Source organism: Geotrypetes seraphini, chromosome 19 (assembly GCF_902459505.1).
Source record: "Geotrypetes seraphini chromosome 19, aGeoSer1.1, whole genome shotgun sequence".
NCBI lineage: Eukaryota > Metazoa > Chordata > Amphibia > Gymnophiona > Dermophiidae > Geotrypetes > Geotrypetes seraphini.
The window spans coordinates 26,101,810-26,116,451 of NC_047102.1; the positions used below are offsets into that span (position 1 = coordinate 26,101,810).

Consider the following 14,642-nt stretch of genomic DNA (forward strand, 5'->3'; position numbering starts at 1 on the left):
TTCTAGTTTCCTCATTATTTTATGTGGCAAAATATTGACACACAGCAGTAGAAAACACTATTGAATAATACTTTTGATCAGTTAGAACACCGTGTGTTGTGGCATTAATATCAAGCTGCTAACATTTCAATACCTACATCAGTCTCCAAAATAATACAATAATTAGTGCATCTTTGACTTTGGCATTTACCTGTGCTAAAAGCCTTCTAGAATTAAATTGGTACAGCCTCGTGAGAATAAAACAATCATTAGTGAAGTTTTTGTAGTTAGCATATTTAGTTTAGTAACTCTTCTTCTTTGTGGGTTTTACCTTTGCCTGGTTTTTAACTGGCAAAGATGATGAGCTTTATTCTGCAGTATCGTGAACAATTGCATGATTCATATTATCAGCAAAAATAAAATGCACTTAACAAAAATCCCAAGATCTGAAGCCTGACATTGGATTTCTGGAAAACCAGGCTGTTGCTTTTTTTTTTTCGTCTTACCATTAGAAGTGTGATGGGTGGCTTGTTTATTGATAATGTGCAAGTTAGATATAAATATTCACACCACTAGCTGAACAAAATATATTTTAGTGACTTGACTTGAAAAAACAAAACAAACAGTAACCTGCACGGAGTAAGTAGTTGCAAAACTAGCCACCTTACTGGGTAGACTGAATGGGTCACTTTGGTCTTTAACTGCCACCATCTACTATGCTATATACTGTATGTTACAATAAGTAAAAATGAACATGGGGAGGGAAGCATGACAGGGATCCACGTTTTTATTGTTTCTTCAAGAAAGTAATTATTACATGCACTATAGCATTGACCTAGAAATGCAACTCAGAACTCCCTCACAGAATGTAATCACATGGGATATTCTTATGAAAACAAATTAAAAGCCTTGTACCAGGAAACCAAACATACTGGTAAAGGAGAAAAAACAGAAGAACAGCATTACTGGTAGAAGTGTCGGAACCAAGAAACTATCATTGTACAATGAAGAGAGAGAAACTCATCAAGTTTGAAGAGATGCAGCCAGTAATCAGCCAAAACCAAAACAAAAAACTCTATTATGTTGTCAGCATTGAATTCACATTAGCATGTTTAAATATTACTTTAAAATCTCTTTAATGCTACACTGATTACCTCAGATCTGTTTCTGATTTCTGTCCCAAATCCACATGCATTTAAATTGCTACCTACGCAGGGGTGCTGAAAAGTTCTCAGCCCAACCAACCAACTTCCTAAATTCTTATCGTTAACTTGCCACTGTAGCTGAAAAGATTGTTATCTTATTTCACTAAGTGCCAATTTTCAGAAACAAACTGGGGGATGCACAAAACTTACCGATCGGGTCCCAAATCGTCGCTAAACCGGTTTGACCAGTTTAGCGATCGATCAGATCGGATTCCCTGATGCACAAAACTGCCCACCGTGTGTTTTTCCCCTCTATCACCCATTTAACGATCAGATCCACAAACATCGCTTGGCTATTTAGCATCGGGTTTTATTACCGTAATCATAAAACACGATTGCTGTAGACCTGTCGGTAACTGTATTACCGACTGGTCTGACTGTTTTGGGTTTTTTTTCAATGGCATAGATATTTTGCACAAAAATCACCCACCAGAGACCATTGATTGAACTATATCCACATCATTCTCTTCTTGGTTGGGCTGAGAACTTTTCAGCAGCCCCTCATATATAAGTACTGGGTATCTGAGTCATTGATGTCTTGTGTTGATTACCTGTGCTATGAAGCAGCTGTGAACTGCCTCACGACATTTGTTGTGAGTGCCATGGCAAAATAACCTTTATTTCTGTTATCTTGTGAAATTGAAATCCAGCCCAGAACTGTAACCAGTGTTCTGCCTCATCCTAATCTGTCAGTGACGTCTTTAACTGGAGAGGGCAGGTTTATTAGTTGGCACATGGGAGTTTGCCATTTCTAGGAAGCGAAACAGTTGCTATGCTGAAAGAAAAAGGGAATTTACTGTATACGGAGCCGAGTCTTAGTATAATATGTTATGCTGCAAAATATCCCACTGTTTGTGTTGTAATTTTTTGGCATCACAGATTGAATCATCCCAAAGGAAAACATGACAACAGTTTCTAAAAATGAGAGCTAGACGTGTCCCTACTTCAAGAGAGTGGGAGCATTTTATAGCTTTCATGGCGAACCCCTCCTCCCCCCTCCTTTCAGCACACCCAAAGGTGAATGAAACGGAGCTCTTTCCATAGAGCAGGCAGAAATATAGGCAGGGCCTCCGCGTGTGCGGATCGCCGGACTTGATGGACCGAAGGTCTGATCCGGAGATGGCGCTTCTTATGTTCTTATAAAGATATGGTTGGCTATAAAATAAGCCAGGTGTATACCTGGCAGGGCCTCCGCGTGTGCGGATCACCGGACTTGATGGACCGAAGGTCTGATCCGGAGATGGCGCTTCTTATGTTCTTATCATTGCTTTTTTTTTTTTTTTTTCCTTGAAATTTTATTGAGAATTTTGCAAAATACAAAAGGGGGAATGGCACACAAGAAACACAATAGTCAAAATTATACAGTCAAGTTAATGGGGGTATATGATAAATGCACCAATATTGTAAAAAAGAGGGTGCCAGAGATAATATACAATAAATCTGTATCTAAGGGTAAGAAAGGGCAGTAAAAGGGGGATGAAAAGACAGAGGGGAAGAGGAAAGTAAAAGGGGGAAGGGAAAGATAAAGACAACAGGAAGGAAAGGGAAAGCTGTTAGAGGAATGGGAAAAAGAAAAAAGGGAGGGGCAAAGAAAGAAAAAAGAAAGGGAGAGGGAGAAAGAAGAGACCCTCTGAGGCCCTAAGAAAAAAAAAGGAAGAAGGGCACATCATTGCTGACTTAACATTAGTGTTCTCTAACGGATTGGAAATGCAAATTTGCTGTTATAGAATACTAGCTCAACGCTCAGGTTTTTGGAGTCTTTCTTTTAGTGCCCTTTATGGAATTGTAGCAAATAGATCTCCTCATGCTGATCTGTGATTTATTTGATGCTACAAATTCTACGTAATGAGCCAGGGGATTTCCATATGTACTCGAATATAAACAATCCAAATATAAACCAAGGTAACCTTTTTTTTTTTTTTCTCCCACTAAAGGGAAGGTTGACTCGAGTATAAACCCAGGGTTTATATGTTCACGTATAGGTATTGGTGGTCTAGTGGTGAACCAGCGCAGGAGCAATCCCATGCTCCTGCCCCGTGCAGAGTTGCTAAAGGAAATGGCTGCCGCAAGTTCCTATGGTCTCATGAGGTTTTATAGTTTTTATTAAATTTATAGTTTTATTAAAATTTGATTTAATTGCCTACTCCTAGGTTTCTAGGTGAATTACAAAAACAAAAATTATACAAAGTTAAAATACATACACATTGTTTTGGGGTTTATTTGACGTACTGGAACACTGGGGTAGGCGGGGAGGAAAAGAGAAGAGAACAATTAAGGTAAAAGACAAATGCTACACTTATGGTTGGATATGTGAGCTTTCCAAAATCCATCTGAATCCCTCTTTACCTACATATAGGTGACACTTGCAGGCATAAGGGCTATTGGTGTGATGTGGTGGGCCTGTAGGATTTGGGTGCTTTTTGGAGGGCTCACCATATGGGGGTTATGATGAGATTTGAGTGTCCTAGGGTGCCCCGATGCTCTGCTGGGATGTCTGTGTGGCCATTCTACTAAAAAATACTGACCTATCCTAAGCACATCTGAAAAATGTCCATTTGTGAAACAAAAAAATATTGATGTTATACTGTTTCAAAAATGATCACGCTCGCTACTGGATTTTTGTGCGTGTTCCGCAAAAATGTCCAAACTTGGACTGGAACATCTTATCAAAAATGCCCCTCCACATCTCTCTGGTATTCATAGGCTTAGATCCCCCCAATAGTGATCTAAAATTTCCTCTTCACTTAAAGCTTTTTAGATATTTATTTGAGTTGTGTTAGAGGACTGGAACATTTCTTTCCAAGAAGAAAAATAAAAATTACTTGAGTGCACGTCATTGATATGTGTATCATCTCATTGAATCTAGTGTGCCTCAAGATACTTTCGAAACATTATGCACAGAAACAGTCCATCAGCTTCTGTGTGCCTTCACATTAGTAAAATTCCTGGTGCATTTTAAATAACATTGTAATTCATATGAAGGACATGATGAGCCTCAGAATAACTGGTATCATTTTTAAGTATTCTTTTGTGCCTCATCTACTTAAATGTCTACCAGAACCAAAGCAGACAGGGTCTTGTTTGGATTTGACTCTACTCATTAGTGTTATAGTAGATTCTCAGGGGGTGAACTCCATAAACCAACTGAGGTAGACATGGAGAAAAGCCACTTTATAACCCTCGGGGCAGTGGCGTGGTAAGGGTGAGTGACCCTTTTCCCTTCCCCCTTCCCTTTCCCTTTCCACTTCAATTTTTAACTTCTTTGGCATGAGCAGCATGCCCACGTTGGTATCGGCTCGTCCTTTGACACCACTTCCTAGGTGCGGGTTCCAGAAGGGACAGAGAGAGCACCAATGCCGATGCGGGCAGCAACCTCATGCCGGGGAAGTAATAAAAGGTACCGGGGGGAAGGCAAGGGGTACATGCGCATGGCAAAGAGAGGAGCAGGGGGGGTCAGAAAGGAGGAGAAGTGCCTCCCATTGTATGCAAATGGATCTCATGCATATTCATTGGGGAAATCCTAAAAACCCTACTGGATTCTGGCCCTCGTTGCCCACCCCTGCTTTTGGAAGACCACACCTGGGGTGGACTTCCCCCCCCTTTACTATGCCACTGCGTGGTGGTATGTAGAATGGAATGTTGCAACTTTGGGGGATTCTGCCAAGTATGTGAGACCTGGATTGGCCACTATTAGAAACAGGATACTAGACTAGATGACCCTTTGGTTCATAGTCAAAAGCGCGCGGCGACAAAGGCGTGCCGAGACAACTGAGCGCAAGGCGGAAGCCCACGCCGAAGAAAAAGTGTTTTAAGGGGCTCCGACAGGGGGTGTTGGTGGGGAAACCCCCCCCCCCCACTTTACTAAATACATATCGCGCCGGCGTTGTGCGGCGTTGTCAGGGGTTTGGGGGGTTGTAACCCCCCTCATTATACTGGAAACTTAACTTTTTCCCAGTTTTTTAGGGAAAAAGTGAAGTTTTCAGTATAATGTGGGGGGTTACAACCCCCCAAACTCCCTACAACGCCGGCGCGAACTGTATTCAGTAAAGTGGGGGGGGGTTTTCCCCCCCACACACTCCCCTTCAGAGCCCCTTAAAACACTGTTTTTCTTCGGCGCGGGCTTCCACCTTGCGCTCAGTTGTCTCGGCGCGTGCTTTTGACCTGTCACTGGCCCTTTTGATCTTATCCAGTATTGCAACTCTTATGTTCTCTGTGGTTTTGTAATTGCTGTTCTTCCTAGTCTCTGAACTCATGTCTAGCCATTAACTGGATGCATTTTCTCTTCACAGTTTTCATGAATGCAGCAATACCAATTTCCGCAGTACTTATAGTAAGTCTGAATCTTTCTATACATAGAGTTAACTGTTAACTCAGTAGGCAGTTTTGAAATGACATCTTCCACATACAGTAGAAAACTGGACAATCAACCTTTGACTGTGTGGACTAGCAGAAAGAATAGAGAGGAAACAATATTAGGTTTTAGGGGTACACACAGCCCCAAAAAAGTTTGACCAGTCTTTGTTTTAAACAAAGTTGTGGTGATTTTCATGTGTTTTTGTTTTTTATTATTTATGTTTTTGCATACACTGAATAAACACAAGACATTCTTGTTGTATGTATTTACTGTGTACAGATGCACCTTCTTGTCCAGTTTGTCTATCTTGTAAGCTCTTTTGTTTAAAAAAAAAAAAAAGAAGCAATTCTGGATGCAGTGCCTGCTGGTGATTGGCATGTGGCAGGTGCCTGCCATAGCAGGTGTCGCTCCCAGAATCAAGCCCTGCCTGACATGCCCCTGACTTGTCCACTTACCTCCCATGTCCACATCCCCTTGAAGTTGCATGCTCTGGAATTTGACTGTGCAACTTACAGAATAGCGATTAAGGGCAGGTACGTGCATAAATGCAATTAAGGCCAATGATGAACAACCAATTACCTTATGCACGCAACTGAGCCTATTCTATAAATTGCATATGCGACTTTGCACACTAGACATAAAGTTGAGTGCCCAATTTAAAAAAAATTAGAAGGTAGTACTTTTATGTTTGTGTAGGCCCAGACAGGTTTATAAGCTCGTTTATCTGCATGTAAAACACCTTTCTGACTAGTTTTATTCATCTGTCTTACAGACATTTGTGGTCCATGCCCACCTGTTAAATAGTGATGACTTTTCTCCAGCAGTGGCCTTTGCATCCCTTTCTCTTTTTCACATCCTTGTAACACCTCTGTTCCTGCTGTCTAGTGTGGTGAGGTCCACGGTGAAAGCGCTGGTCAGGTAAGAGAAATTTGTGGGTACCTTAATGCTTTCCTTAGCTAATTCCTCACTGTTCAGGAACAACTTTTTTTGGGTTTTTTTTTTTTTTTTTTTGCATTTCAAGTTTAACATATCACCAATCCATTGGGATACACAGGAATATAGAAATAATAACAATCCCAAAATCCAAAAAGAAAAAAAAAACTCCAGAAATATAATGTTATTAAATTGTCCACAAGTAAATTAATGAATCCAAGATTTATCTAATAAACAGAGGAAATATTTTAAAACTTAGAGATTAGTCAGAATCAACTCCCTCCCCAAGCCATCTCTTACAGCGATGATAAGGTTCTTATACAAAAGTGTGCTGCGGAGAAATTCCCGGTGAGCCGAGAGGCACTGGCTGACTGCCTACAGGACTTGCCTCTCACAGCGAGAGGCACGTCTTGTAGGCAGTCAGCCGGCGCCTCTGATCCTCACCGGCACCCTCTTCCTCTCCATGACTCTCCTTTTCCAGCACACACACAACCCCCCCCCCCCCCACACACACACACACACACTGGTGGCTGTGGCTGAGGACCCCATCTGGAGGGCCTCTGCGCTTGCACAAACATTGTTGTGGTGATGTCATCGCGTCGATGCCCACGAATTTCTGGATGCCCTACAGCCGCAGCCCCAAGATTAATGTGCCAAGGCTCCGGAGAGTTTGCAAGACTCTGTATTAAATTAACCTTAAGAAAGTTGTCATTCAGGAGTAAATTTAAGGTGCTGATAAGGGTAGAGGAGTAAAATGAAAACTCACTCTGGTCTAACTCCATCCTGTTTATATCACTTTCAAAAAAGATAAAAACAGGATGAGTTGGTCCAGAGGAAGGCTACTAAAATGGTTGGTGATCTATGTCATAAGGCATATGGGACCGACCTAAAAATCTCGATTTTTATACTTTGGAGGAAAGATGAGAGACGGGAGATATGATGTAGAAGTTTAAATACCTACGTAGAATAAATATGCATGAGGCGAGTCTCTTTCGTTTGAAAGGAAACACCAGAGTAAGAGGGCATGGGATGAAGTTAAGAGGTGATAGGCTTAAGATTAATCTTTTACAGAAAGGGTGGTAGATGTGTGGAATATTCTCCTGTAAGGAGATAGTGGATGCTATGGATGGGCGGACCGGATGGGCCATTTGGCCTTTATCTGCCGTCATGTTTCTATGTCTGTGTCAGTCAAAAGTGAAAGAGAAATTCAAGGCCCATTTCCATGACTGCTGAGGCTTATTGTGAAGCGTTAGCACCATTGAAAGTAACATTTTAGACAGTGACAGGTGATTTAAATTGACAATACAACAGTGTCAATGTGAACAAAGTCTAATGAAGTAATTCTATAAACCGAGGCCTCACGGTGGGGCGCGCTTAGTGCCAATTCTATAATGTCACTCGGAGGAATTCATCCAAGGCATTATCACGTTAGCATGCGCTAAACCTTAAAGACTCCCATTATATTCCTATGGGCATCTTTAGCATTTAGCCATCACTAATGCAATTAGTGTACACTAACGCAGTAGCGCCCATTGATAAATCTCTCCCCCTCAGGCATGCCTAAGCCTAAGAACACTAGCCTACAAACTTATTGGCACGCCAAAATTTTAGCATGGTTGTTTGCAGCAGTTCAATGGATAACATAAGTTAGTATGCTTAAGTACTTCATTCAAAATGTGTAACTGATCGTTTTCTGTTATTTGCAACACACCAATAGCTCACCCATGCTCCAGCTACGTGTGCACCCTCTTGAGTACACACTTAGGGATAAATTCTATATATGGTGCCTAAAAATCGGTGCAGAAAAAAAGCACTATTCTATAAACTGTGCTTAAAGTTAGACACAATTTATAGACTAGCGCTTACACCCAGGAACTATGTCTAACTTTAGGCACACCAATTTACACCAGTATGGTGCAAATGTCTGTGGCTAAACTTAGGCACAAATGCCCTTATTCTTTAAGTATGTGTGTAACTTAAAGGAACGCTCCCCCCCCCAGTCCACCCATGACCCACCCATTTCTGCACTCCCTTTTTTGATTGGCATACTAAATTCAGACGTGGATCCCATGACTAAATTTACACACGTCTTGTAATTTATTCTAATTAGTGCCAGTAATTATTTATTCATTTATTTAGTCCATCCTCCCAAAAAAAGCCCGGAATGGGTTATAGGAGTACATACACAGTATAGTCAAGACAAATATGGAGAAGACGTATTTGGGAGCTAGCGTTACAATGATCGAGTTATGGTAAATAGAGAACATCTGAGATACACTAGGTATACATGCTAAAGTAGAAATCAACTGCCAAGATACATTAACTATACATGCTATAGAACATATAAACATCCGAGATGCACTAATCAACTATAGTAGATATTAACATCCGAGATTCTCTAATTAGCTATACACGCTTTGGTGAGGAACTTAGCGCTATGGCCTAGTTGAAGAGTTCATTTGCGATCATTTAAGCTTGGTCTTCTCAAGGAGCTGGATTTGTGAAGAGGAAGGTTTTCATGGCCTTCCTAAAGTTCCAGACTTGTTGAAATGCCAATTATTGCCCCAATTAGGTTGTTCAATTAAGTTGCTTGTGCAAACTGGGTTCGCAAACAAAATTTTTGCGCACACAATTTTCATCACTTTTTATAGAATTAGGAGGTAAGTGAATTCGGTAGATACTCATGTATGTAAATGCCAATAAGATGCATAAGTGCATGTGTTCAGTATCTACACCTAATTTTAGGCACCAGCTTATAGAATTAGTCTTCACAGTCTGTTTTAGCTTATCTGCCTTCAATCAAAGTGATAAGAGAATGTTCTTTATCACTGGCCTTCTCTACACTGTGCCTTTCAATAATCAGTCTAAGCCTAGATTTAACGTGGCATTTGTAGGGCTTTAGATTATTATTTTTTCTTTGTTTGCTTTTGGGAGGGGGAACATAAGAAGGGTTTGCAGGTTGTGCACTAATGTCCCCATTAGCATATTGAACCTGCAAAAAAGTAATGCAGGAGCACCTACTGCCTCTCTTGCTCTGAGGTATCATATTCTCTCAGGCTCACTGCTCCATCTGATCTCCCTAAGCAGCCAATTTTAACATAGTCTTGTACTTAGGTCCCTTTATGTCTTGAGACAACCTTCAATGAAATGCATGAAGGGCCTCATAGAATGGGACAAAAGGATTCTCTTTATTGATTGACCTGATACGGGCCAAGTTTTTCAGCATAAAAGCCTGTGTCAGGGACGAAACTGTCTTTGCTCTTTTCTCCATTGTGACCACCTTCACCATGTATCAAATAATTTTTGTGAGCAAAGATGTTCAACTCCTGTGACTGACTGCAATATATACAGTGGTCATGATGCGAACTGAAAGCATGGAGCATAAAAAGATGCAATGATGGCTTAAAGCGATTGTAATCTCTGTATTGCTGTTATTTGGTAAATGCTCTTTGTCCTGCTCAGTATTGTGATTGACTTGGTTGTTAAGTAAATGTTAACATATCCCATAGCATTTCCTTGTGCCTTTATCTACATATTAAAACCTAGTTGGTTCCATTTTGTCAGTTAAGCAAAGATGAAGTAGATTGTCATTTGTCCTTAGTATCCAAGAAACCTAAATCATTCATTTACAACAACCTATTCTTAATTATTATTCACATCACCATGACTAAACCTGGTCTAATGCTGTAATCAGGGCTACGAAAATTAGATTGGCATCTTACAATGCTTCCAGATTTTTTTTTAAAAGAGATTTTTGTTTATTTTGTGTTGAAATGTGCAGCTTGAACTTGAGAAGTACATGAAAATAATATTCTATATCTTCAATTGTCATCTAAGCCGGTGCTTTGACCAAAATTTCAATCCAATTCTTGAAAATGTTATCTCAAGGTATCAGCTGCATGATTGGTTAAATTTTTAAGATACAATTTTCTGTGTAATGACAAAGCTTAGTTATAGAGAAATCAGATTTGATTTCTGGGTAACGACAAGACTTATCCAGTCCACCAATTGAGTACTGCTTTCATTTTACTCAAGTGTTCAGAAACTGAATGAATTTTTCTCAAGTGAAGAAATTGAAGAAGAGATTGACAAGGGTTGCCAGACCCTGAATTCAGAAAACCACAGCAAATACCAGGCAGTTGTGAGTAATATCAGCACCGTGAGCAACACCTTTTTTCCTCCTTTCTCCATTCTTTGATCAAACATTCCCATAATCACTTCACCTGCCTGTGATCCATTACTCATTAATTTCCTGCAACGACTAGAACGCTCACAGTAATGCATGCTGCTTGTGGCATAATGTGGCTGCCTGAGTTTTGGACACTGTGCCACCACCATTCACCTTTGTTTCTGTCTTCCTGCTCCTGCACAGCCCCTCAAAGTTGTTAACCGTAAGAAGTCTACTAGAGAAGACTGGAACAATTACAACTCTCACCTGAGAAGACAAGCTAACATCACAGAAGGAGATGAGTTTTGTATAAAGGTGATTCATGGGTCACTTTCCCACTCTGCCACTGCTAAATCTGCCTGTCTCTTACTCTTACACACTAGAGCCCTGTGCTCCAATGCATCAAATAGTCAATATTTGAGTTTCAGTTGCAAAAGCAGAGACCAAAATTCTTCTCCTTCACTGTTTCTTTATCTGTTCCTCTTTGTACTTACACCTATGTTTGTGTTGATGTACAAATGTTCTCCAGAAGCTAAGGCCAAGCTCTTCAACATTAGGTCTGGTTTTCATAATAATAACAGCTTATATACCGCAATACCATGAAGTTCTATGCGGTTTACAAAGATTAAGCAAAGGTACAAATTGATTGACTTTAAGAGGGGAGGAAGAAAGAGGGTTAATAGGACAGGAAATCCATTTTTGAGGAGAGAGTGATCAATAGAACAAGTTAATCGCTATAGAGGGGAGAGAGAAGAGAGGATCAGTTGTCTAGATACTTTAGGAACAGGTGTGTTTTCAGACGTTTCCTAAATTCCTCATAAGTAATGGGCGAAAGCAATTGTTCTCATGACATAGGCAGTGGATATTCATAGGATATTTTCAAATATTTTATCCAACAACATGCTAATGTTCAAACTTTGACTATGTAAGCAGCAGATTTATTAATAGCTTCAAAGCAGAAAGCAATTTTTATGTTTATTTAAGATTTGATATACCGCTCCTGCATTTTACTGACTTAAGCGGTTTACAATGTATCAAACTAAAATGAAATTAGGTACTTGAGAAAAACTACCCTATCTGTCCCGAAGGCTCAAAATCCAGCTAAAGTACCTGATAAACTAAAAATAAGTAATAACAACATATAATACATTTCCAAGTTCAAAAATCAAAGAAATAGAAAATTAAAAATAAAATAAAACAAATTTAAGCGATAGAAAAGTCTCTGAAGCGGCCTGATAGCAGACTGAATGTGATAGTATACCATAGCCAAAGAACCCAAATCTCCTAGAAAAAGCAAAATTTCTATTTATTGGGAAGCAACATGCTAAGGGTGACAGATAATGCTCCATGTCCAAGGGAACAAGCCATGCTATGTGTTTTCCAATTGAGTTGCTTAAGAAAAGAGGAATTACATTAGCTCTGTATGGGGACTCACCACAAGCACAGAAGTTACTGTTCTCCTTGATGAATCCATATCTTAACTGAGGCTTCTGGTATTTTCTGATTTACCAGTTTCATGGGAGAAGTGGAGTCGCCATGCAGATGATTCTTCTCTAGTCATAAAGGTAGACTGGTGATATGGAGCGATGAAAGAAAATTCTTTGTTATAGAAGTGACAGCTTTTCACATCATTCCGGCTAATAAAGATCACATTTTCCATCCCTGTGCTGCATAGATGTAGCATTACCTTAAGTGGAAAAAATGGTAGCATTTAGGCTGTGAAAGGACCTGATTTACTAAGACATACAGGGAGAGGCAAAATAAAAAGTAACCCCCTAGAATTCTTTTGCTGTTTTCTCAGCAACTGCTTTGAATATCAATGAGAAATTGTACATACATATTAATATTAAACAAAATTTAATCATCTTAAGTGGTGTTGATTTTACTGATGTTTTAGCATTACTTCCTAGCAGTTTTTGCATGTTAAAAATGTTTTGAACTAAAACACAGTAAAATGACATCATTCAAATGGTACAATTAACAATGTGGAACCATTAAATTGGTGAAATGGAAAAATGTAATGTAATGTAATTTATTTCTTATATACCGCTACATCCGTTAGGTTCTAAGCGGTTTACAGAAAATATACATTAAGATTAGAAATAAGAAAGGTACTTGAAAAATTCCCTTACTATCCCGAAGGCTCAATATATACCGTATTTTCACGCATATAACGCGCGCGTTATACATTATTTTTACAAACCGTGCATAACCTTGCGCGTTATACGCGTGAGCACGTTGTACAATTTTTTTTTGTTTCATTCCGATCCGGCATCCTCCCCCCCCCCTTGCGTCCCCCCCCCCTCCCCCGCGATACTACATTCCCCCCAGCACCGCAAAACATCTCTTACCCGATTGGGCACCGGCATCAGCACCAATGATCCTCCCTCGTTGTTGCTGGGCTGGGCTGCGCTGGGCGGTGCGAGGGAGATCCTCCTTCTTCCTCGTGCCGGGCTGGACTGGGCTTTGAGCATTTGCGCATGCTCAAAGCCTTCTGGTCTCGCTCTCTATCTCGGAGAGAGCGAGACCAGAAGACTTTGAGCATGCGCAAATGCTCAAAGCCCAGTCTAGCCCGGCACGAGGAAGAAGGAGGATCTCCCTCGCACCGCCCAGCGCAGCCCAGCCCAGCAACAACGAGGGAGGATCTTCGGGCACTGGCACTGGCACGTCCTGTGCATTGGTGCTGGTGCCGGTGCCCAATCGGGTAAGAGATGTTTTGCGGTGCTGGGGGGGATGTAGGATCGCGGGGGAAGGGGGGGTGACGCGAGCGGGGGGGAGGATGCCGGTTCGCAGGCCAGAAGAGTAAGCGGGAGTGGGAGGAGGTTATAGCAGCATGCGCGGTATACGCGTGTGCGTGCTATATAAAAATTTTTTTTTACTGAAATACTTTGGACCTGTGCGCTATACGCGTATGCGTGTTATACATTTATGCGCGTTATATGGGTGAAAATATGGTAATTGCAAAAAACTCCACTTAATTAAAGCTGAGAGTCAGCTCTAATGGAAGAAAAGCCTCAGGTTTTATCGGCAGAGCCAAAGCTCAAACCACCACCACCACCACATCATTGGCAAAAAAAAAACTTATAAAAAGAGCGACACGACACTAATGAAGTCATTTTTTGAGAACTGAGATTCTTTAACTCCAAAAAAATTATGTTAGAAATTTAGAGGAGTCTGAAATGCTTCTGACGTTTCACGGTACTGGGCTGTTTCTTTAGGGCTTATGGACTTCAGTTATAACCACACAGATCTGTAGAAGTAATTATATAGTATGTACCACTTTTTTTTCCTCTTGAAATTCTATAATGAGTGTAAAAAGTATTACTTACTGAATCGTTGTATTCATGGTCTCACCAGTGTCCTAATGCTGTAACTTCAGCGTCTCAGTTTTCAAAGGGAGAATAGCCCACTAAACCCCTCCGCGTCAGCTTCAGGGGAAGTATTGGCCTCTCCTCATTGAATGACAAGCAGTCATTGCAGGCGTGGGCGTGATTCCCATAATAGCGGTAAAATCTGAAATTCCTGAATGTATATAAGTGAAGTCCATAAGCCCTGAAGAAACGGCCCAGTACCGTGAAATGTCAGCAGCATTTCAGACTCCTCTAAATTTCTAACAGTTTTTTAAGTTGTTAAAGAATCTCAGTTCTCAAAAAATGACTTCATTAGTGTCGTGTCGCTCTTTTTATAAGTATTTTTTTTTGCCAATGATGTGGCGGTTTGAGCTTTGGCTCTGCCGATAAAATATGAGGCTTTTCTTCCATTAGAGCCGACTCTCAGCTTTAATTAAGTGGTGTTTTTCTTTGCAATTATACAATTAACAATGTGTCATAATTCTGCAATCACTGTGAATGCTCAGAGGCCCTGATTCTAATAACAGCATTGTAAGCTGGGCAGCACTGGACGCCCCCTACTGCCGCCTAACTGAAATTGTTTTAATTAGTTCAGTCGGCACAGTAATTGTCTACATTGATTTAAAAAACCCAATTAAAACGCCGTTGTCCTG

General features: G+C 40.6%; 1 protein-coding gene across 4 annotated transcripts in view; it reads left to right on the plus strand.

Moving 5' to 3' along the window:
* ABCC8 (ATP binding cassette subfamily C member 8) overlaps nucleotides 1-14,642 on the plus strand; it is a 200,634-nt gene that overhangs the window by 86,351 nt on the left and 99,641 nt on the right. For 3 of the 4 annotated variants that reach the window (XR_004537595.1, XM_033928351.1, XM_033928352.1), the window contains exons 11-14: nucleotides 5,474-5,514; nucleotides 6,311-6,456; nucleotides 10,507-10,612; nucleotides 10,844-10,954. Coding sequence is in view for 3 of the 4 variants with exons in the window: in XM_033928351.1 (XP_033784242.1) it covers nucleotides 5,474-5,514; nucleotides 6,311-6,456; nucleotides 10,507-10,612; nucleotides 10,844-10,954 (404 nt within the window). In the remaining variant the exon portion in view is untranslated. The remainder of the gene's footprint in view (nucleotides 1-5,473; nucleotides 5,515-6,310; nucleotides 6,457-10,506; nucleotides 10,613-10,843; nucleotides 10,955-14,642) is intronic. The other variant, XM_033928353.1, reaches the window with a different exon arrangement.